This window comes from Hemitrygon akajei, unplaced genomic scaffold (genome assembly GCF_048418815.1).
Source record: "Hemitrygon akajei unplaced genomic scaffold, sHemAka1.3 Scf000052, whole genome shotgun sequence".
Taxonomy (NCBI): Eukaryota; Metazoa; Chordata; class Chondrichthyes; order Myliobatiformes; family Dasyatidae; genus Hemitrygon; species Hemitrygon akajei.
Genome location: NW_027331938.1, coordinates 4,030,271 through 4,054,322, shown reverse-complemented (window position 1 = coordinate 4,054,322; position 24,052 = coordinate 4,030,271). Strand labels below are relative to the sequence as shown.

The 24,052-nt window shown below is 46.8% G+C and overlaps 1 protein-coding gene across 1 annotated transcript in view; it reads left to right on the top strand.

Annotated features, from left to right (window-relative positions):
• Positions 1 to 23,036, top strand: part of LOC140721204 (NACHT, LRR and PYD domains-containing protein 3-like) — a 64,003-nt gene extending 40,967 nt beyond the window's left edge. Inside the window, exons 6-12 of the mRNA XM_073036062.1 lie at positions 1,779 to 1,950; positions 2,059 to 2,124; positions 16,278 to 18,015; positions 21,391 to 21,477; positions 21,633 to 21,803; positions 21,959 to 22,126; positions 22,289 to 23,036. Coding sequence (XP_072892163.1) covers positions 1,779 to 1,950; positions 2,059 to 2,124; positions 16,278 to 18,015; positions 21,391 to 21,477; positions 21,633 to 21,803; positions 21,959 to 22,126; positions 22,289 to 22,382 — 2,496 coding nt within the window. The 3' untranslated portion in view covers positions 22,383 to 23,036. The remainder of the gene's footprint in view (positions 1 to 1,778; positions 1,951 to 2,058; positions 2,125 to 16,277; positions 18,016 to 21,390; positions 21,478 to 21,632; positions 21,804 to 21,958; positions 22,127 to 22,288) is intronic.
• Positions 23,037 to 24,052: the final 1,016 nt, after the last annotated feature.

Here is a 24,052-nt window from a genome sequence, read left to right as displayed (position 1 = left end):
CAAACTGCACGGAATCCTGCACCCGGTCTCCAGAGAATCTTTACAACTCCGATTTCTGAATTTTCTCCCAGATTCAAAAATAGTCTACGTCTTCATTATTTCTGCTAAAGTATATGGCCATGTACCTCACTATACTACATTCCAATTGCCACTGATGTGTCCATTTTTTCATCGGTCTATGTGGGGCACCTGGTCAAAGGTCCTCGGGAAGTCCAAGTTAACAACTTGCACTGACTCTCCGTTGTCGACCCATCTATCTTCAGAACTTTCAGCTTACCAAGCGCCTTCTCCGCAATAATTGCAAATACACTCACTTCTGCCACCGGACGTTCTCAAATATCTGGCACGTTCTAGTGTTTTTACAGTGAGGTCTGACGCAAAATGCCGACCAATATCTTCCGGCATTTCCTTGTCCCCTGACAGTACCTCTTCACTGTCATTTTCCGGTGGTCCAATATCCACTCTTCTCTCTTTCAATCTTCATATATCAGACGGACGTTTTGGTAAGCTATTTTACATCATTCTCTAGCCTGCCTTCCTATTTCATATTTTCTCTATTTACGGCTTTTTAATTGCCTTCTGTTGATTTGTAAAAACATCCCAGTCCTCCAGCTTTTTACGATTTTTTTAAATCCTCTGTGCCCTCTACTTTGCTTTTGTGCTGCTTTGACTACCTCGTCAGCCACGGTTGATTATCCTCCCTTTGGAATAATTCTTCATCATTGAGATCATTTGTCCCGCACCTTCTGAAATGCTCCGAGAAAAATCAGCCATCCCTGCTTTGCTATTGTCCCTGTTAGTGTCACTTCCGAATTTATTTTTACCCAGCTCCTCTCTCATACCGAGGTAATTCCTTTATTCTACTGTAGCACTGATACCTCTAACTTCACCTTCTCCCTTTCAACCTGCTGGCAGAGTTCTGCTATTTTATGATCACTGCCTCTTAAGGGTTTATTTAGCTAAAGCTCCCTAATCAAATCTGGTTCAATACACAACACAGAATCCAGATCCACCTTTCCTAGAGTGGGCTCAACTATAGGCTTTTCTCAAAAGCTATTTCATAGGCATTCTATACATTCCCTCACTTGGGATTCAGTACCGACCTGATTTTCCAAAGCTACCTGGATATTGAAACTCCCCGTGACAATTTTAGCATTGACCTTTTTCCATGCCTCTCCTCTCCCCCGTTGTAATTTGTAGCCCACATCCCTGCTACTGTTAACATGCCTGTATATAATTTCCATCAGGGTCATTTTACCTACGCAGTTTCTTAACATCCACATCGTCTAATCCGACCTCACCTCTTTCTCAGGACTTTTCATTTTTAATGACAGCAGTTTCGACCCAACACTTTCACCTACCTGCATATCCTTTCGATTCAATATTTATCCTTGGATTTAAGCACCCAACTATAAACTTTTGTCAGCCACGATTCAGTGATGCACGCCATCCATTTGTTTTTGCTCTCTCTCTCTCCCCTCTCTCCCGTTCTTGTTGTCACATCTTGTTGATGTAATGCTGCACATTGACAGATCGAGGAAATTAATCACATTGCTTCTACTGCAGGGTGTCAGGAAATCCTTATTCTTACACACTATTGATTTAGAATTTCCTTCAGTTACTGTTTCTCTGTTAATGACTGAACCCAGAGAGGATGAGGCAACAGCCCAGTGACTGCATCTGTTCTGAAGCTACCGGGGACATGAACAGATACTTTCCTGCACATTCCCCATGTCTGTCTGTCTGCTCCACAATAAGTCCATTGTTTCCTTTTGTAGAAAGTCACTGAGCTGACAGAGAAGGGAAACCGGACAGAGAGTTCCAGACTCTTCCTCAGTTTGGTGAATGGTAAAGGCTCCCGGGCCCGCAGGGCGATGTGGGAATCCTTTCTGATGTGGAGGACTGAGTTACCGAAGTTGGACAGAATACTGAGGGAAATACAGGAGCTCGGTATGTTAAAACCACGCACTGAACACAAAGGCACATTGAGATAAACATTTTAGTTATTTTAATTATCTAAGCTCTGTTTCCATGGATTTTTTTTTTATATTTAAACAGGTCCTGATCCACAGAAATACATGAACATCGCTCAAGGTTTATCGGAATTACCCACTCAGCTGATAGGTGAGTGATGAAATGCACATTTCAGACCACATCTCAAGTGTTAGTCTGTGGCTTGGCAAAGCCTGGGAAGCAAAATTCGCCATTAATCATTCGCTGATCTCTGGATTCAAGTAACAATTCAAAGAATCTCTCTTTGCAGCCTGAATATTCTACGATATATTTTTCTATTAATCCAGCTGTTGGTTCTGCTGAAGGCTTCACTCCAGGTCCTCACGTTCCGGGAATCCCAACACACCCCAGGCAGGCTACTGATACACTGTATGACCCAGTCCAGGTGACTTTTCTATCTTCAGACCTTTCATCTTCAAAGCCCCTTTTCCTTTGTAATAGCACTACACGCAATTCTGTTTGCTGATGTTCTTTACCTTTTGGAATTCTGCCAGTGACTTGCACGGAGTTTGTCTGGCATTTCCTTTTCACCCGTTACAGCAACTACAACAGCAGTTTCTAGTGGTCCGATATCCACCCTCTCCCTTTTTTCACTCTTTATATATCCGGGAAAGAAAAAAATATACTTTGGTATCCTTTCTTATATTATTGTCCATTTCCTTGCATTTCCTGCACATTCATGTATAACTAGGAGCATCTATAACATAGTTGCCTGCGACATGACCCTAGTCACTAGACTCTAGACACTAGAATACTACAGCACAGTGCAGGCTCTTCCGCCCCGGATGTTGTGCCGACCCATGTATTCCTTTAAAAAGAGTACTAAACCCACACTATCACGTGATCCTCTATTGTTCTTTCATCCATGTGCCTGTCCAAGAGGTTCTTAAATACCCTTGATGTTTTAGCCTCCACCACCATCCCTGGCAAGTTGTTCCAGGCACCCACAACCCTTTGTAAAAAACTTACCCCTGATGTCTCCCCTAAACTTCCCTCCCTTAACTTTGTACATATGTCCTCCAGTGTTTGCTATTGGTGCCCTGGGAAACAGGTTCTAGCAATCCACACTATCTATGCCTCTCATAATTTTTTAGACCTCTATCAAATGCACTCTCATCCCTCTACGCTCCAAAGAGAAAAGTCCCAGCTCTGCTAACCTTGCTTCACATGACTTGTTCTCGAAACCAGGCAACATCCTGGTAAATCTCCTCTGCACCCTCTCCATAGCTTCCACATCCTTCCTATAATGAGGTGATCGGAATTGAACACAATACTCTAAGTGCGGTCTCACCAAAGATTTGTAGATTTGCAACTTGGCCTCTCTACTCTTGAACTTAATCCCCCTATTAATGAAGCCTAGCATCCCATAGGAGTTCTTAACTATCCTATCAACCCGTGCAGCGACCTTAAGGGATGTATGCATTTGACCCTCTGTTCAGAGTATGACCCTCTGTTCATTCACACTCTTAAGTAACCAACGATTAAATTTGTACTCAGCATTCTGGTTTGTCCTTCCAAAATGCATCAACTCACACTTATCCGGATTGAACCCCATCTGCCACTTTTCTGCCCAATTCTGCACCCTGTCTATATCCTCTTGTAACCTTCGACAACCTACAGCTCCATCCACAACTCCTCCAATCTTCATGTCATCCACAAACTCGCTCACCCATTCTTCCACCTCTACATCCCGGTCATTTATAAAAAATCACAAATAGCAGGGGTCCCAGGACAGTTCCCTGCGGCACTCCACTAGTCACCGACCTCCGGGCAGAATAATACCCTTCCACTACTACCCTCTTCTTTCTTCCTGTAAGCCAATTATTTATCCAAACAGCCAAAGTTCCACTTATCCCGTGCCTCATGATTTTCTGGATGAGTCTCTCGTGAGGGACCTTGTCAAATGCCTTGCTAAAATCCATGAAGACCACATCTACTACCGTACCTTCATCAATTGCTTTTTGTTTCTGCTATAAAAAAACCCAATTGCCCTCATGAGGCACGACCTACCCTTCAAAAAAACCATGTTGACCCAGACAGTAAATTCCAGGCACCCAGAACTCTGTTAAAAAACTATCCACAATTGCTGTAAATTTACCCCATCTCACCTTAACCAAACGCCCTCTGGTATTAGACACCAGTCATATGTAAAAAATAACAAACAAAATACAAGCTGTCAGTCCAAACGCTTATCTCTCAAACTTGTACACCTCAGTCAGATCTCTATTCTAACTCCAGAATAAACAAACCAGGTTTATCAAACCTCTACTTGTAGCACATGCCACCGAACCCAGGCAACATCCTGATGAACCTGTTCTGCACCCTCTCCAATCCTTCCAAGAGCTGGACAATCAGAAGTGAATACAATACTCCAGATGCTCCCTGAAACCATAAGACCTTGTAGCAGAATTAAGCCATTCGGCTCAGTGAATTTGCTCTTCAATTCCTCTCTACCCCATTATCCCAGTAAACGTCGACGCTCTTCCTAATCAGGAACATATCGACCTGTATTTTAAATGTATCCAATGAAGTGTCTTCCTCAGCCGTCTATGACAATAATTTCACAGATTCACCACGCGCCAGCCAAGAAATTTCTCCCAGTTTGTGTCCCCGGTTGCCAGGACAATTCCCCACAGTTCTCAAGCATGTTAATATTCTGTATGAGCCTCCCATGTGGGACTTTGTCAAACACTCTACCAATATACAAGTAGACAATATCCATGTGTAACTACATCCATCACCTTTGTCACCTCCTGGAGGAACTCAATCAAGCTGGCAAGACACAAACCTGAGCCAAAGCCTTGGTACTGAACCTCAAACCTCCTCATACATCCTCTGTGTCATACTCCCATGGGGCAGAACATATAAAAGGCTGAAGGTATGTACCACCAGCCTCAACGACAGCTTTATTCTGCATTTATAAGACTACTAAATGGTCACCTACTATGTTATTTTTGGCTCTTAATAATAATGACAATTTTAAATCTAAAATTATAGCATCGTACATCTCGTAACTAATAACAACTCAGATAACAACTTAGATAACCACGATATACTCACAGGAGAGCAGACAGAATACAGTTCGGGTTTGAACAACAGATAACAGATGATGTCATTCTATTTCAAAAGCTGTGGAAAGCAGAAAACTTTCAGTGTTATATTGTCAATCAGAAGAAAAAATACATGTGATTCTGTTCCTCGTGTGTTTAAAAGAAGTTCCAAATATATAAAAAATTCATACAATGCTTGTGAAATTTCTAGAACTGATGAAGCATTCGCGTAAAATAATCATCCTATTAACAACCACAGAGGAACAACGACCACTATCAAAATAAATGGAGGGATTTTCCAGAGCGACTCACTTACCCAACTATGGTTTTGTCTAGCTTTAAGCCCACTCATAATTTACTGAAACAGATAAAAATCAGGTATCTAATCAGAAAAAAATACGAATTATACCTTGACACAGCTATACATTGATGATTTGAAATTATTTGCTTTTGCATCAGTAAAGCTGAAGCAAACAATTCAAATACTGGAACTAATTTCCAAATATATAAGCATGAACTTCAGACTAGGAAAGTACAGAACATGAAACATAAAGAAAGGTGAATAGAGCCGGTAGAATATCAAACAGAGCATCAGGATGCAATGCAACAGAATATGAAATGGATATTTAGGATATCAATAAGCAAAGAAAATAGGTAATAGTGTGATAAAGGAAAACCTTCCAACAAAATTTACTTAATGGCTGAAGAAAATCTGAATTTACTGCTGGAACATAGAACATAAGAGATAGGAGCAGGAGTAGGCCAATCGGCCCCTCAAGCCTGCTCCGCTATTCAACAAGATCATGGCTGATCCAATCTTAACTCTAGTTTTCACCGAATCCCACAAGGCAACAGTACCAACCAACAGGGCACCATGCCGCCCATTTTATTTTATTATTCATCCCGCCCAAACCCATGTGATCACCCGGAGGAAAAGAAACCGAGTTGCCAATTGAGGAGAAAAAATCTGGAAAATTCCTCTCCGACCCATCCAGGCTATCGAAAACTGGTCCAGGAGATCACATGGCTGATCTAAACCTAGCCTCATGTCCACTTACCTGCTCGCTCACCGTATCCCCTAATGCCATTTTTATTCAGCTAGGTTGAACAAACTTTGAATTTACATCAAGGATCAAGAAAATCTGCCAAACAGAGCTGAACAGTAAAAATATAACGAAGGTAGTAAACACTCACTGTGCCCATACTGACGTATAATTTTGGTAAAATATCCTGGTCTGAAACAGATCTGGAAAATATGCAAAAAAATAAGAACTGAAATAGCAATTTCTGGAAAACACCATGTGCACTGGAGCGCACTTGGATTGATATGAACGAGGACAGTATGAGGATGATGAATAACAGATCTGAAAAAATGAGACAGCAGCCAGATAAAAAATTTCAGGATCAGGGTTAATATCATGGACGCATGTCGTGAAAATTGTTTTTCTGCGCCAGCAGCACGATTACAGTAAAGTGTGTGCAGTGAGTCTGTATTTATGTATACAATTGTGGAAATAGAATTGTATCAGCGTGAATTAATCAGGCTGATGGCCTGGTGGAAGAAGCTGTCCCGGAGCCTGTTGGTCCTGGCTTTTACGCTGCGGTACCATTTCCCGGATGGTAGCAGCTGGAACAATTTGTGCTTGGTGAGACTTGGGTCCAGAATGATCCTTCGGGCACTTTTTACCCCCTATCTCCGAAATGATCTGAATAGTAGGAAGTTCACACATACAGATGCACTGGGCTGTCCGCACCACTCTCTGCAGAGTCCTGCGATTGAGAGAAGTACAGTTCCCATACCAGGCAGTGATGCAGCCAGTCAGGATGCACAAAATTGTGCCCCTATAGAAAATTGTTAGCATTTAGGAGCCCATCCCAAACGTCCTCAACCATCTCAACCATCTGTTTTTCTGATTTTCTTTTCTTTTTGTTCAGACTAGAGAATATGCCAGGCAGGATGTCGGAATGCTCCTCTTGCAGGATGTGGGAAGTCAGGGAGACATCCAGTGTCCCTGACAACGATACCTGCAAGAAGTGCATCCAGCTGCAGCTTCTAACAGACCGCATTAGGGAACTGGAGCAGGAGCTGGATGACCTCCGGATCATTCGGGAGACTGAGCAGTTTATAGATAGTTGCTTCCGGGAGGTAGTTACACCTAAGGAACTGGGCAGAGGTAATTGGGTTACCGTCAGGCGAGTGAAGGGGAAAGGGCAGTTAATGCAGGGTTCTTCTGTGGCCATTCCCCTCCAAAACAGGTATACCAATTTGGATACTGTTGGGGGGGGGGGGAGCGGAGGATGGCTTACCTGGGACAAGCTGCGGCAGCCGGATCTCTGGCACTGAGTCTGGTTCTGCAGTGCAGAACGGAGGGAGGAGGAAGAGGAGAGCGGTAGTGATAGGGGACTCCATAGTCAGGGGTACAGACAGGAGATACTGTGGTCGTGACAGAGACTCCCGGATGGTTTGTTGCCTCCCGGGTGCCATGGTCAGGGATGTCTCTGATCGCCTGCACAGCATTCTGAGGTGGGAGGGTGATCAGCCAGATGTCGTGGTACACATCGGTACCAATGACAGGAAAGAGTCAGGAGGTCCTGAAGAGTGAGTACAGAGAGCTTGAAAAACAGGACATAGAGGGTTGTAATCTCCGGATTGCTGCCTGTGCCACGTGCCAGTGAGGGTAAGAGTGCGGTGCTCTGGCAGATGAACACGTGGCTGAGAAACTGGTGTAGGGGGCAGGGTTTCAGATTTCTAGATCATCGGGACCTCTTCAGGGGCAGGTGGGACCTGTACAAGAGAGACGGGTTACACCTGAACTACAAGGGCACCAATATACTTGCAGGGAGGTTTGCTAGTTTTATTGGGGAGGGTTTAAACTAGATGCGAACCAGAGTGCCAGAGTAGATAGTGGAACGGGGGTAAAAATAAATGATGTTGGTAGTTCATGCAAAGTCACAAATAGCAAGGTTGTATGTGGTGGTAATAATCTTCTGAGGTGTGTGTATTTCAAAGCGTGGAGTATTGTGGGAAAGGCAGACGAGCTGAGGGCCTGGATTGACACATGGAATTATGACATCATAGCCATTACTGAAACTTGGCTACAGGAGGGGCAGGACTGGCAGCTCAATGTTCCAGGGTTCCAATGTTTCAGACGTGATAGAGACAGAGGGATGAAGGGTGGGTGGTGGCTTTGCTAGTCAGGAAAAATATTACAGCAGTGCTTCGGCAGGACAGATTAGATGGCTTGTCTACTGAGGCCATATGGGTGGAGCTGAGAAACAGGGAGGTATGACCACATTAATAGGGTTGTATTATCGACCACCCAATAGTCAGCGAGAATTGGAGGAGCAAATCTGCAAAGAGATAACAGACAACTGCAGGAGACAGAAATCTGTGATTGTAGAGGATTTTAATTTTCCACACATTGATTGGGACTCACATACTGTTAAACGTCTAGATGGGTTAGAGTTTGTAAAATGTGTTCAGGAAAGCATTCTAAAACAATATATAGATGTACCAACTAGGGAGAATGCAATATTAGATCTCCTGTTAGGAAATGAGTTAGGGCAGGTGACGGAAGCCTGTGTAGGGGAACACTTTCGTTCCAGTGATCATAACTTCATTAGTTTCAACTTGATCATGGATAAAGATAGATCTGGTCCTCGGGTTGACGTTCTAAACCTGAAAAGGGCCAAATTTGAAGAAATGAGAAGGGATCTAGAAATCGTAGATTGGGACAGGTTGTTCTCTGGCAAGGATATGATTGGTAAGTGGGAGACCTTCAAAGGAGAAATTTTGAGAGTGCAGAGTTTGTATGTTCCTGTCAGGTTAAAGGCAAAATGAATAAGAATAAGGAGCCTTGGCTATCGAGGGATATTGGAACTCTGATAAAGAAGAAGAGAGAGATGTATAACATGTATAGGCAACAAGGAGGAAATAAGATGCTTGAGGAGTATAAAAAGAGTAAAAAAAAATACTTAAGAAAGAAATCAGGAGTGCTAAAAGAAGACATTAGGTTGCCTTGGCAGTCAGGGTGAACGATAATTTTAAGAGCTTCTACAGGTATGTTAAGAGCAAAAGGATAGTAAGGGATAAAATTGGTCCTCTTGAAGATCAGAGTGGTCGGTTATGTATGGAACCAAAAGAAATGGGAGAGATATTAAATGGGTATTTTGCATCTGTATTTACTAAGGAAACGAGAATGGAGTCTATGGAAACAAGGCAAACAAGTAGGGAGATCATGGAACTTATACAGATTAAAGAGGAGGAGGTGCTTGCTGTCTTGAGGCAAATCAGAGTAGATAAATCCCCAGGACCTGACAGGGTATTCCCTCGGACCTTGAAGGAGACTAATGTTGAAATTGCAGTGGCCCTGGCATAAATATTATGTCGATATCCACGGATCGGGTGCCAGAGGATTGGAGGATAGCTCATGTAGTTCTGTTGTTTAAAAAAGGCTCAAAAAGTAAGTCGTGAAATTATAGGCCGGGAAGTTTGACATCAGTAGTAGGTAAATTATTGGAAGGAATACTAAGAGATAGGATCTCCGGGTATTTGGATAGACAGGGACTTATTAGAAAAAGTCAGTATGGCTTTGTGCATGGTAGATCATGTTTAACCAATCTATTAGAGTTTATCGAGGAAGTTACCAGGAAAGTGGATGAAGGAAAGGCAGTGGATGTTGTATACATGGACTTCAGTAAGGCCTTTGGCAAGGTCCCGCATGGGAGGTGAGTTAGGAAGATTCAGTCGGTAGATATACATGGAGAGGTAGTAAATTGGATTAGACACTGGCTCAATGGAAGAGCCAGAGAGTGGTAGTGGAGAATTGCTACTCTGAGTGGAGGCCTGTGACTAGTGATGTGCCACGGGGATCAGTGCTGGGTCCATTGTTATTTGTCATCTATCTCAATGATCTGGATGAGAATATGGCAAATTGGATCAGCAAATTTGCTGATGATACAAAAATTGGAGGTGTGGTGGACAGTGAGGAAGGTTTTCAAAGCTTGCAGAGGGATTTGGACCAGTTGGAGGAATGGACTAAAAAATGGCAGATTCTATGATTCTATGGTTCTGTCTGAGGGGTAAGTGGTGCTGTTGTGCCTTTTTTCACCACACAATTGATGTGTACAGACCACGTGAGGTCCTCAGTGATGTGAATGCCGAGGAACTTAAAGCTGTTCACCCTCTCAACCCCACATCCATTGATGTCAATAGGGGTTAGCCCGTCTCCATTCGTCTTGTCTTTGCAACATTGCATCCAGCTCCTTTGTTTTTGCGACATTGAGGGAGAAGTTGTTTTCTTGACACCACTGTGTCTGGGTGGTGACTTCTTCTCTGTAGGCTGCCTCATTATTGTTTGAGATTTGGCCAATAAATATAGTATCCTCAGCAAATTTAATTAGCAGATTGGAGCTGTGGGTAGCGACACAGTCATGCACATACAGAGAGTAAAGGAGGGAGCTTAGGACACAGCCCTGAGGGGCTCCTGTGTTGAGGGTCAGAGGGGTAGAGGTGAGGGAGCCCACTCTTAGCACCTGCCGGCGATCTGACAGGAAATCCAGGACCCAGCTGCACAAGGCAGGGTGAAGGCCGAGGTCTCTGAGCTTCTTGTCAAGCCTGGAGGGAATGATGGTATTGAATGCTGAACTGTAGTCTAATAACATCATTCTCACATAAGCATCCCTCTGCTCCAGATGTTTAAGGAGGTGTGCAGAGCAGTGGCTATTGTGTCATCTGTTGATCGGTTGTGTCGGTAGGTGAATTGTCGGGGGTCCAGTGTGGGTGGGAACAAGCTGCAGATGCAGTCCTTGACCAGTCTCTCAAAGCATTTGCTTATTATTGAGGTGAGTGCGACAAGACGCCAGACGTTCAGGCATGTTGCCTTAGTTGTTTTAGGTACAGGAACAATGGTGGATGATTTGAAGCAGGAGGGAACTCTACACTAAGAGAGGGTGAGATTAAAAATATCTGAAAATACACCTGCCAGTTGTGCTGCGCGCATCCTGAGTACCTGCCCTGGGACGCCGTCCGGTCCCGCAGGCTTGCGACTGTCCACTCGTTGGAAACACCTGCGAACTTCAGCCTCAGAGATGACCAATGTGCAGGTCGCTTTGTCGGCTCTCCTCGGGTCTCAGTGTTGGCGATATCGAACCGAGCGTAAAGAGATTTTTTTCCTCTGGGAGTCAGGCAGCGATGTTGGCAACACCACTGCACTTAGCTCTGAAGTCTGCATTGGGGTGCAGAGCTTGCCATAAGCTGTGTGTGTTGTTCGTGGAGAGCTGTGTCTGAATACGATCTCTGTATTGTCGTTTCGCTGCCTGGATGACTTTGCACAGATCGGAGCTGAATTTCTTGAGCTCCTGCTGATCACCGGCAATGTAAGCAGTCGGTCACACGGCAAGTGCTGTTCACACAGAACTGTTGATACAAATTTTGTGGTTTGGGAAGGCCTGACTGATTTCTGAAGGAAATCATCTCCCCTCTGTGACAATAACACACAACTGGGGGATGTTGTTATTACACAGCTGTGATAATAACAGCCGGGAACTCCCTTGGCAGCCGGAAAGGTTTACACAGCAGCACCAGGTACTCCAGATCTGGGGAACAAAAGGGTTTGAGGGCATGGACGTTCCGGGGTTCCACCAAGCATCCTCTACATAGCACCATCCAGAGACAGAGAAGCAGTTTCAGCGACAGGTTACTATCGATGCAATGCTCCTCAGACAGGATGAAGAGGTCAATACTCCCCAATGCCATTAGGCTTTACAATTCAACCGCCAGGACTTAAGAACTTTTTAAAAGCTATTATTAATGCTTTTTGAGATAGTGATTTAGATGCATATCATATTTTTTACTGAGTTAAGTATTGTATGTAATTAGTTCTGCTACAACAAGTGTATGGGACATTGGAAAAAAAGTTGAATTTCCCCATGGGGATGAATAAAGTATCTATCTATCTATCTATTAATGATCCTGAAACATACCCTAAACCCTGTTCTCTTCCCTAATGTGTGTGTGTGTGTGTGTGTGTGTGTGGGGGGGGGGGGGGGGGGGTGGTGGTGGTACTGGATGACGACACGATTGTTGGTGACTGTAGGGGCCAATTCTGGATCTGTGGACTCAGGAGCAGCTGGGACACAGGGACAGCTGGGATGCAGGCGCTTGGGTAGTTGGATCCTTCTTGCATCCCCTCTTCTTTTCAGCAGTCGCTCTTCTGGGTTCCTCAAAATTCCTGGCTTTTCCGTGGATCAGCGGCTGCCACTCGTTAACCTCCATATTTACCTGAGAGAGCCTCTGCTTAATTTGGTCCTTGTACCTCCTGCGTGGGGCACCACGATCTCTCTTGCCCTGAGAGAGTTCTCTGCAGAGTACTGCTTTCGGTAACCTGGAGTTATCCATGCGAGACATGTGGCCTGTCAGACGGTGGATCTGGCTGAGCAGTGAAGTGGCTTCAGGGCCTGGAAGTTGAACATGTATAGCTGTGCATGTCTGTGTGATTATATGAAATATTAAACTAAATAAGTAGTGCAGAAATAGAAATTTAAAAAGAGATTAGTGAGGCAGTATCGATGGGTTCAATGTCCATTCGGAAACTGCATGGTAGAGGAGAAGTTGCTCCTGAATCGTTGAGTGTGCGCCTTACTCCGTTCCTCGCGAACCAGACGGTGATGCAGCCAGTTACAATGCTCTGCAAGTTACATCTGTAGAAATATTCAAGTGATGTTGGAAACTCCTGATGAAATATAGCCACTGTTGTGCCTTTTCTGTAGTTGCATCGATATATTGGGTTCAGGTTAGATACTCGGAGATATTGACAGCCAGGAAATTGGAATTGCTCACTCTTTCCACTTCAGATCCCTCTGTGAAGACTGATGTGTCGTGTTCCCTCATCTCACCTTTTCTGAAATCCACAATTAGCTCTATTGACATACTGTCATAACGCAAGCAGGATCCAGCACTCCATACACGCATATGCAAATCTGATAAGGGGTACACATCACTGAACGTAAAGAATGCATAACCCATAAAAGTGAAGAAACTATCATAATGGTAGCAAACGTTAACCAATGGAAGAGTCTGACTCCCCACGGAGGACATCCACATGATCTGAGCCGATTAGATGTCGACAAGGAAGCATCGAGCTCCTGGCTCAGAGTTGGAGACTTCTTCATAGAGACAGAAGGGATCATTGTAGCAATACAGGACAAGGTTGTTGACACATGTAGTTATCAATAGTACAGAATAAACGACTGATAGGTCCAAGACGATATATGCTGAAAATTATAAGAGAAACTACAAACAATCCGACTTTACAAGATCCTGCAGGAGTACAACTGAATATCGTTACTTGCACAAGCAGAATAAAATGGCGGACAACATTCACAAAAACATTGCTTCAACTACAACTGATGAAAAACACCATAATTTACTAAACGTACAAGCCTCTTCCACTTTTAGAGTTAGAGTCCTTCATATCATACTGCGTCCAATCATTATTTCAGATAGGATAATACATGATCTGCGTTTGGATGTAATTTTACAGGATAAACAAGCAAAGGCAACTTTTTAAATATATATAGCCATTCCAAACACACATAACTTACAGAAATGAATTAGTAAAAAACTATCCCAGAAATATGTTGAATTGAAAGGGCAAAATGAAAGACTATGGAACACGAACAGGGTATTATTTATCCCAATCGTAATATCGATAACTGGTATCATCCTAAAGGCTTTACAGAATAGTATTAATAAATTAGGCCCACACGGCGATACTTGTGTAAATCTTCGAAAACCCATAACACTATACACCACGAGAATAGTCTGAAATCTCCTATCAATTGAGACATGAGTATGCTTGGCTATGCCTGTACCTCAAGTTTTACCAGTTTAGGCTAAGATGATGATAATAATAATAATAATAATAATAATGACTTATTTATAAAGCACCTTTCATCCAGACGATGCCATTCAAACCGCATCACAACGGGATAAAGTGCAAACTAGAAAATGAAAGACAAAATGTGTCAGTCCTAATATACACCTCAGACTTCTGCTCAGTACTGTAGCTTAAGGTGTTGATTTCTACAGTTTAGGATCATAGTCACAAAAAAACTCAACGCTGACCTCCCAATGATCCTTTGGCCTTCTACCTTATCGTCTGCCTGCACTGCATTTTCTCAGCAACTGAAACACTGTTTCCCTGAACTATTCTGTTCCATTTTTCCTTGTACAACCTCATTGCACCGATGTGATGTAATGATTTATTTGGATCGCATGCAGAAAAGTTTTCCATTTTACAGTGGGGCTGTCACAATAATAAACCAATTTACCGATTGTCAATAATACAGCGCCCCTTGGTTGCTTAAGATTGTTATAACCGGGGGGGAGGGGGGGGCAGTGCGGATGAGCTGCCGCAACCTATTAAATGCTCCCTGTGGCGAGTAGCCTCTGTCCAGCTCTTGGCCTTCACGTGCGGTTTAGCCACTAATCCCGGTGGAAGCGTTTCTTCTGACAGGAGAAGGGGCAGAGGTGGGTTACTGGTGCCTTACAACCAGTCGCTTTGGGCAGATGGGGCTTGTCGGCCGTGATTGGCAGCTCACCCAGGAACAAAAAAACTCTGATCTCAAAACTCCACTGCCTTGTAACTGTAACCCCTCATGGGGGAGAGTTTGGGAGTAAACCCAATGGGAAAAGCCTGGAGCTGGACTCCCTGAGTCAGTGTTAAATGGTGTTCAGCGCAGACTGGCATCTCCTGCGACATTTCTGGTGCCAAGCTGTGTCAGTCTCTGCCGTTCCTTTGTGTACATCAGATGCAAGGAGAGAGGGAGCTTGCTACATCGGCTGAAGCTTCCTCTCCATATCGGAGTGTCCCGGCTTGCAGGGGCAGGACATCCATGGTCGACTCTGACAGACGGAGGCCTCATTAGACAGAGCCCCACACCCCCACAGCAAGACTGATGAGTAGCAGTTGCCAAGACTTCACCACCCTCTCCCACAGACACGATGTACATCACTGAGACAGACGCTTGTGGCTTCTTCCATTAACAGATATTCCATCTTTCCACCAATCCTCCATCACTGCGATTGAAAACGACCCATTTTCATTCCTGTCATTCCGATGGGAATTCGATCCGCAACTTCACTGTGATTCTCCCCCAGATGCTGCCCGACTTGAGTATTTCCCGCGTATTCTGCTCCTGTTTTGATGCAAGAGCAGTGGACACCTGTGACTCCTCAGTGTGCAGATTGGCCAAAATGCACAGTGTCCTGCTCTCCATAGTTCCACACCAGATCAACATTAACATCCTCTGCTAATGAGGCAAACAATGCTTCAAATATAGTGAAATGTTGTTGTAACGGGAGTGCAGTCAGGATTGCAATAGGATATTCAAGATTCAAAAACTTAATTTTCATTCCAACCGTACATCAGCTCTGCGGGGTAGAATGAGACAGTTTTTCCCAGGAACAGTGTAATCATAACATAACAAATGCAACACTAAATAATAAACACAACAATAAATACTAAAACACAACAGCCACATGTCGCTTTAAATCAAGTTATAAGTGTCCAAAGCAGAGTCAGGTAGAGCAGCTATTTAGCAGTCTGACTGCCCGTGGGAGGAAGCTGTTTAGTAGCCTTGTGGTTTTAGTTTTGATGCTCCTGTAACGTTTACCTGATGGCAGAAGAACAAACAGTTCATGGAGAGGGTGTGAGGGGTTTTTAATGATGTACCGTGTCTTCAGGAAGCATCGACGTTGAAAGAGGTCTTGAACGGAAGGTAGGGGGACCCCAATAACCTTCTCTGCTCCCCTAACCACCCCCTGCAAGGTTTTTTTGTCGGCAGCACTGCAGCTGGAGTACCAGGTTGTGATGCAAAAGGTCAGCACACTCTCAACCACGCCTCTGTAGAATGTAGTTAAGATGTTAGTGGGGAGTGATGCTTCTTTAAGCTTCCTCAGAAAGTGCAATCAGGGGAATGTTCACCTTCACAAATAACTAGAACCAGAACATGAGGATTGGACATTTTCAGGGACATCCATTGCTGTCAATTCCGTGTCTGTGAACAGAATTTTACTTTCTGTGCTAATATCCATGGAAGCATTGAATTTATTCATGTAATCTGAAACACTGAATGCTGAAATACCGTTATAAAGTTCTTTGTCAGATGAGCCATTTAACGTTTTGAATATGTTCTCTGTTCCCATGGAAGATGTTCAACAGAAACACAAGGAGACTCTGCGGGTGCAAACTGAAACACTGAGAGTGAACACGATCCTGATGACGGAGAAGGTGAAGATTTTCCAGCTGGCTGATCGATACGCTGAGCTCACGGTCATTTCTACTGTTCGAGATCGGACACTGGTGGAACATGAGCTGCTGGCAAGAGGCAGAGACCATGAGGAGTATAGAGAGAAACAACTCCGCAGACAGCTGGAAAAAATCCGTACTGATCAGTTATTCCAGAGCAGCTTTTCCCGGAGTAAATCCAAATCTAGGAATTCAGCAGCAGTGGCCGGAGTCCCGGGGATCGGGAAAACAACGATGATACAAAAGATTGTTTATGACTGGGCCAAGGGGAAAATATACCAACAATTCCAGTTTGTCTTCAGTTTCAAATTCCGAGATTTAAACACCATTAACTGTCGAATAAACCTGAGGGAACTGATTCTGGATCAGTATCCTTACTTTGGGAATTTCCTGAGAGAGGTCTGGAAAAACGCAGAGGGATTACTGTTTATATTCGATGGTTTGGATGAATTCAAACACAAAATCGATTTTGCGGACAGTCGGAGAGATACAGAACCCAAGCACCAGTGCCCAGATCCCGAGTGGTGGTGTGAAGTGTCTGACATTGTGTACAGTTTAATCCAGGGCAAGCTGCTCCCAGGGTGTTCAGTGCTGGTGACCACCCGCCCAACTGCGTTACATTTATTCGAAAAGGCGGATATCAGTGTCTGGGCTGAAATCCTGGGATTTGTTGATGAGGAACGGAAAGAATATTTCATCAGACATTTTGAAGATCAGACGGTGGCGGAAGCTGTTTTCAATTATGTGAAGGAGAACGAGATCCTGTACACCATGAGCTACAACCCCTCCTACTGCTGGATCCTCGCTCTGGCACTGGGCCCCTTCTTCACACAAAGAGTCAGGGACCCACAGCGAGTTCCCAAGACCATCACCCAACTGTACTCCTACTATATTTACAACATCCTGAAAAACCACGGCCGTGAGATTGAGAGACCCCGTGATGTGTTACTCAGGGTTGGTCAGATGGCCTTCAAAGGAGTGTCTGACAAGAAGATTGTGTTTACAGATGGAGATTTGATCAAGTTCAATCTTCAGCATTCCCAGTTCCTGTCCGGGTTCCTGATGGAGCTTTTGGAGAGAGAGGATTCTGCCCAGAGCGTGGTGTACACATTCCCACACCTCACCATCCAAGAGTTTGTAGCTGCAGTCGCACAGTTCCTGATTATACATCCCAGGGAAATCCTGAAATTCCTCACTGATGCCCACAGCATGACAGATGGGCGATTTGAGGTATTTCTCCGTTTTGTTGCTGGTCTCTCCTCCCCAATGACAGCTCGGGGCCTGGTGGAGTTTCTGGGTCCATTTCCTCATGAAACAACCTGCCGGGTGATTGACTGGGTGAAGGGGGAGGTTAAACGTCAGAGTGGAAACAGATGGAGTGAAGCTGGTAAAAGGAGCCTCCTGAACACTTTGCACTACCTGTTTGAGTCTCAGAATCGTGGACTGGCTCAGGCCGCACTGGGATCAGTGGAAACACTTTCATTCAGTGGAATGACACTGACCCCGATTGACTGCGCGGTCCTGTCTCATGTCATCGGACTCTGTGATACAATAAAACACCTCGACCTGGAGGACTGCCACATTCAATGTGAAGGAATCCAGAGGCTGGGACCCGGGCTGCACAAGTGCAAGGAGTTGAGGTAACTTGATTTATTTCTCACTCTGAACTGTGAAACTGTTCCATTGTGTCATTTCAATGTAAAGAGAATTGGGTTAAACTGTGATAAATCAGATTGTGAAGAATTGTGACAAATGCCCAGGGGATCGGTCAGTAATTCCCCAAGAACAGGAGGGTTCTGTGGTTCCTTGTGAAGGGATGTTGGAGACTTCATCAGATCAGTGAACAACGACCATTGGTTTAATGGTAGTAAATCACAGGAATGGCCGTGTTTCCTGCTGCCTGTGACACGTCCATTGACAATGTTCCTTCTCACTGTTACTGACACCCAGACCGACACTGACTGCAGCAGGTGGGTCAGAGATTCACACCCCCTTCCCGGTGAAGGACAAGAGACCGTCAGCAGACCGTCCCAGTGAGAAGGAAAGAAATAACATTGTGAGATTGTCCGCCCCTGCCCTTGATAGTATGTGACTTTGCTAACTACCAGATACACAGAGAGTGAGGCCGCATTTCCTCTGGGTCTCTGTTCAGACCCAACACACTCGTACAAAAATTTTCTGCATCCTCTCGTCTTGTAGGATTAACGTTTAACCTTGGAATCCTGCTGTGTGACTTTTTATCCCAATCCCACTTCGATTCTTAGGGATATCGTCCCCAACCCCATTCCTCCTGTGGGCTCTCTATTAGCCTTTCCTCAGCCTCCAGTGGAATGTCTTTTCCCCACCCCTTTCCTGCAGGATCTTTCTTCCCCATGCCCCTTCCTCCTGTGGGAGCTCTCTCCCCCATCCCCCTTCCTCCTGTGGGATCTCTCTCCCCCATCCCTCTTCCTCCTGTGGGATCTCTCTCCCCCATCCCCCTTCCTCCTGTGGGATCTCTCTCCCCCATCCCCATTCCTCCTGTGGGAACTCTTTTCCCCATCCCTTTGCTCCTGTGGGATCTCTCTTCCCCATCCCTTTCCTCCTGTGGGATCTCTCTTCCCCATCCCCCTTCCTTCTGTGGGATTTCTCTTGCCCATCCCCCTTCCTCTTGTGGGATCCCTCTTCTCCATCCCCTTCCTCCTGTGGGATCTCTCTTCCCCGTCCCCCTTCCTCCTGTGGGATCTCTTCCCCGTCCCCCTTTTTCCTGTGGGATCGCTCTTCCCCATCCCCCTTCCTCTTTTGGGATCTCTCTCCCCCAACAACCTTCCTCCTGTGGGATCTCTCTTCCCCATCCCCCTTCCTCCTGCGGGATCTCTCTTCCCCATCCCCCTTCCTCCTGTCGGATCTCTCTTCCCCTTCCCCCTTCCTCTTGTGGGATCTCTCACCCCCATCCCCCTTCCTCTTGTGGGATCTCTCTCCCCCATCCCCCTTCCTCTTGTGGGATCTCTCTTCCCCATCCCCCATCCTCTCGTGGGATCTCTCTTCCCCATCCCCCTTCCTCCTGTGGGATCGCTCCCCCATTCCCTTCCGCCTGTGGGATCTCTCTCCCCCATCCCCCTTCCTCCTGTGGGGTCTCTCTCCCCCATCCCCCTTCCTCCTGTGGGATCTCTTTCCCCCATTCCCATTCCTTCTGTGGGAAATCTTTTCCCCATCCCTTTCCTCCTGTGGGATCTCTCTTCCCCATCCCCCTTCCTTCTGTGGGATCTCTCTTGCCCTTCCCCCTTCCTCTTGTGGGATCCCTCTTCTCCATCCCCCTTCCTCCTGTGGGATCTCTCTTCCCCGTCCCCCTTCCTCCTGTTGGATCTCTCTTCCCCGTCCCCCTTCCTCCTGTGGGATCTCTTCCCCGTCCCCCTTTTTCCTTGGGATCGCTCTTCCCCATCCCCCTTCCTCTTTTGGGATCTCTCTTCCCCATCCCCCTTCCTCCTGTGGGATCTCTCTTCCCCATCCCCCTTCCTCCTGTGGGATCTCTCATCCCCTTCCCCCTTCCTCTCGTGGGATCTCGCTTCCCCATCCCCCATCCTCCTGTGGGATCGCTCCCCCATCCCCTTCTGCCTGTGGGATCTTTCTCCCCCATCCCACTTCCTCCTGCGGGATTTCTCTGCTTCATTCCCCGTCCTCCTGTGGGATCTCTCATCCCAATCCCCCTTAATCCTGTGGGATCTCTCTCCCCCATCCCCCTTCCTCCTGTGGGAACTCTCTTCCCCATCCCCCTTCCTCCTGTGGGGTCTCTCTCCCCCATCCCCCTTCCTCCTGTGGGATCTCTCTCCCCCATCCCCCTTCCTCCTGTGGGATCTCTCTCCCCCATCCCCCGTCCTCCTGTGGGATCTCTTTCCCCCATTCCCATTCCTCCTGTGGGAACTCTTTTCCCCATCCCTTTCCTCCTGTCGGATCTCTCTTCCCCTTCCCCCTTCCTCTTGTTGGATCTCTCTCCCCCATCCCCCTTCCTCTTTTGGGATCTCTCTTCCCCATCCTCTCGTGGGATCTCTCTTCCCCATCCCCCTTCCTGCTGCGGGATTTCTCTGCCCCATCCCCCATCCTCCTGTGAGATCTCTCTCCCCATCCCCCTTTCTCCTGTGGGATCTCTCTCCCCCATCCCACTTCCTCCTGTCGGATCTCTCTCCCCCATCCCCCTTTCTCCTGTGGGATCTCTCTCCCCCATCCCACTTCCTCCTGTGGGATCTCTCTTCCCCATCCCCCTTCTTCCTGTGGGATCTCTCTTCCAAATCCCCCTACCTCTTGTGGGATCTCTCTTCCACATCCCCCTTTCTCCTCTGGGATCTCTCTTCACCATCACACTTCTTCCTGTGGGACCTCTATTCCCCATCCCTTCTTCCTGTGGGATCCCTCTTCTCCATCCCCCTTCCTCCTTTGGGTTCTCTCTTCCCCATCCCCCTTCCTCCTGTGGGATCTCTCTCCCGCATCTCCCTTCCTCCTGTGGGAACTCCGTTCCCCATCCTGTTCCTCCTGTGGGACCTCTATTCCCCAGCCCTTCTTCCTGTGTGATCCCTCTTCTCCATCCCCCTTCCTCCTGTGGGATCTCTCTTCCCCATCCCCCTTCCTCCTGTGGGATCTCTCTTCCACATCCGCTTCCTTCTGTGTCTTTCCATCCTTTAGCTGAGGTGTTGTCTCTTCCTCCATCTCCCATCGACATTTGCCGATTCTCAAATCTTCCTTACTGTTTGACTTTCTCCCCTTCACCCCTGCCCTTTCCAACTGTCTCACGTCAGGAACACTTTTCTAACAATCAGGGTATGAGAGAGAATATGTGGAGTTTATAGGGTCACAGCGACAGACGATATTACTGATATTCGGTGAATTCATTGGAGCTGGGTGGTCAGGGACATTGACAGTGATGGGAACTACGATCAGTGAATTAATAAAGGTTTTCATGTTTCCTGAAATATCCGAGTGAGAGAAATGCCCCCAGACCCACGGTTTTAATCACTATATTCATCAATTTGTCTGTTTGTTTTTAGACTGAACGATAATAAACTGGGGGATTCAGGAGTGAAACTGGTGTCTGCGGCTCTGAAGAACCCGGAATGTAAAATACAGAAACTGGGGTAAGTACCAGACTCTGCGAGATTGTGTTTACAGTCACTGGGTGTCTGACACTGAACATTAATGTGATCAGTTATTGTGTTACTGATAAACACTGGGGATTTGTACCGTCTCCTGTCTCTCTGTGTCCTTCACCCTCACTCTCTCTCATCTCCAGGCTGATCCGTGTCGATCTCACAGATTCTGGTGCCGAGGATCTCGCCTCCACTCTCAGTACAAACCCATCACTGACGGAGCTGGACCTGAGTTTTAATAAACTGGGAGATTCAGGAGTGAAACTGATGTCTTCGGCTCTGAGGAACCCGGAGTGTAAAATACAGAAACTGTGGTAAGTACCAGACTGTGGGAGATTGTGTTTACAGTCACTGGGTGTCTGACACTGAACATTAATGTGATCAATAATTGTGTTACTGATAAACACTGGGGATCTGTACCGTCTCCTGTCTCTCTGTCTCCTTCACCCTCACTCTCTCTCATCTCCAGGCTGAGGGATGTCGGTCTCACGGATTCTGGTGCCGAGGATCTCGCCTCCGCTCTCAGTACAAACCCATCACTGACGATGCTGAGCCTGGGATCAAACTCTCTGACAGACCGATCTGTCCCCACTCTCCGCCGCCTCATACTGACCCTCCCGAGTCTGGAGTGGATCTGGTGAGTGTTTGTGTTAATGTTCAATGTGATAAAATATCAGCGGATCCGCTGTGTTTTCTGGTTATATTTGTCTGTGTGTTGTTGAAACATTAACCCGGTCCCCTGTTACTGACACTGTTGTGTAATCTGTTTATTTCATCTTTATTCTTCCATCTGTTTCAGGCTGACGAGTAATCAATTCAGTGGGACCGGGAAGAAGGAACTGAGATCTCTGCAGGAACTCAGACCCGTACTGACAGTGGATCTGAACATCTGAATGTGTGAACATCCCCGCCCGCGGGATGGGGACATTTGGCCGACTCCCCGCCCTCCACTTTAACTCCCGCCCTTACCTTTAACAGCCGCGCGCTGGGGCTGATTCCCAACGGTTTTAACGGAACCAGCTTGGGCCACGCGCTGTGCGTCGCTCACAGCGGTCCCGCAGTGACGTGTTTCCGCCTGCTGTCCGGCGGGGCAGCTTCCGCCGGATGTGCGTGTTGGAGACTCCCCACGTGACACCCCGTGGAATTACCCGGACAGGAAGAGCCCGGGGGTCCGGGGCTCAGTCTGGGACACCGGTGTCCCGGGGTGGGGGGGATGATCCCGGGAGAGAATCCTTTTGCCCCCTTTGCTGAGGACGGTGCATTCGGCAGCCTGGCCGATATAATGATGTTAAATGGACAAATCCCTCGGCAGTGACCCTGGATCTGCAGCGATCCCGGACACGGCCCTGAAGTGTGATTTTATAATCATCGGTTCCCCGATGCAGAGTGACGGTGAGAAACGGGACTGATTATTCAACCGGTCACTCCTTGTCGCCGGTCATTTAATTGTGTGTGACTGTGAGCAGATTATTTATTCCCGCACGTTAGCAGCTCACACATTGTTTCATTTATATTTCTCATAAAAAATCAATAAACCGCTGTATCTTCCTGTCTTGTGTCGGACTCGAGTTTTATTTGAGGTTTCTGTTGCCCTCCACACCCTGTGCACTGCAACAGTGGGTCAGAGCTCCTCACACTGACACAGTAGCGTCTCAGCTCCAGGCTGAGGGAGGTCGGACAAGCAGAGTCTAGGAGCCCAGGATCTCATCTCCACCAAAGCCCATTCAGGGCTAATTGACCCCCGCCTGTCCCCCGCAGTTAAAATCGACGTGAATCCACTGAGGTCCCAAGTACGAGAGTGATGGGGGGTGGGGGGTGGAAAACCGGCGTCAGACACAGAGTGATTCTCCCTCCACACCGTCCCATCGCACACTCCCGGGGTCAGACACAGAGTGAATCTCCCTCCACACCATCCCATCACACACTCCCGGGGTCAGACACAGAGTGAATCTCCCTCCACACCGTCCCATCACACACTCCCGGGGTCAGACACAGAGTGAATCTCCCTCCACACCGTCCCATCACACACTCCCGGGGTCAGACACAGAGTGAATCTCCCTCCACACCGTCCCATCACACACTCCCGGGGTCAGACACAGAGTGAATCTCCCTCCACACCGTCCCATCACACACTCCCGGGGTCAGACACAGAGTGAATCTCCCTCCACACAGTCCTGGGGTAAGACACAGAGTTAATCTCCCTCGGCACCGTCCCATCACACACTCCCGGGGATCAGACACAGAGTGTAGCTCCCTCCACACCGTCCCATCACACACTCCCAGGGTCAGACACAGAGTGAATCTCTTTCCGTAACATCCCATCACACTCTCCCGGCATAAACACAGAGTGAATCTCCCTCCACACCGTCCCTTCACACAGTCCTGGGGTAAGACACAGAGTTAATCTCCCTCCGCAACGTCCCATCACCCACTCTCGGGTTCAGACACAGAGTGAATCTCCCTCCAGACCGTCCCATCACAGACTCCCGGGTTCAGACACAGAGTGAATCTCCCTCCACACCGTCCCATCACACACTCCCGGGGTCAGACACAGAGTGAATCT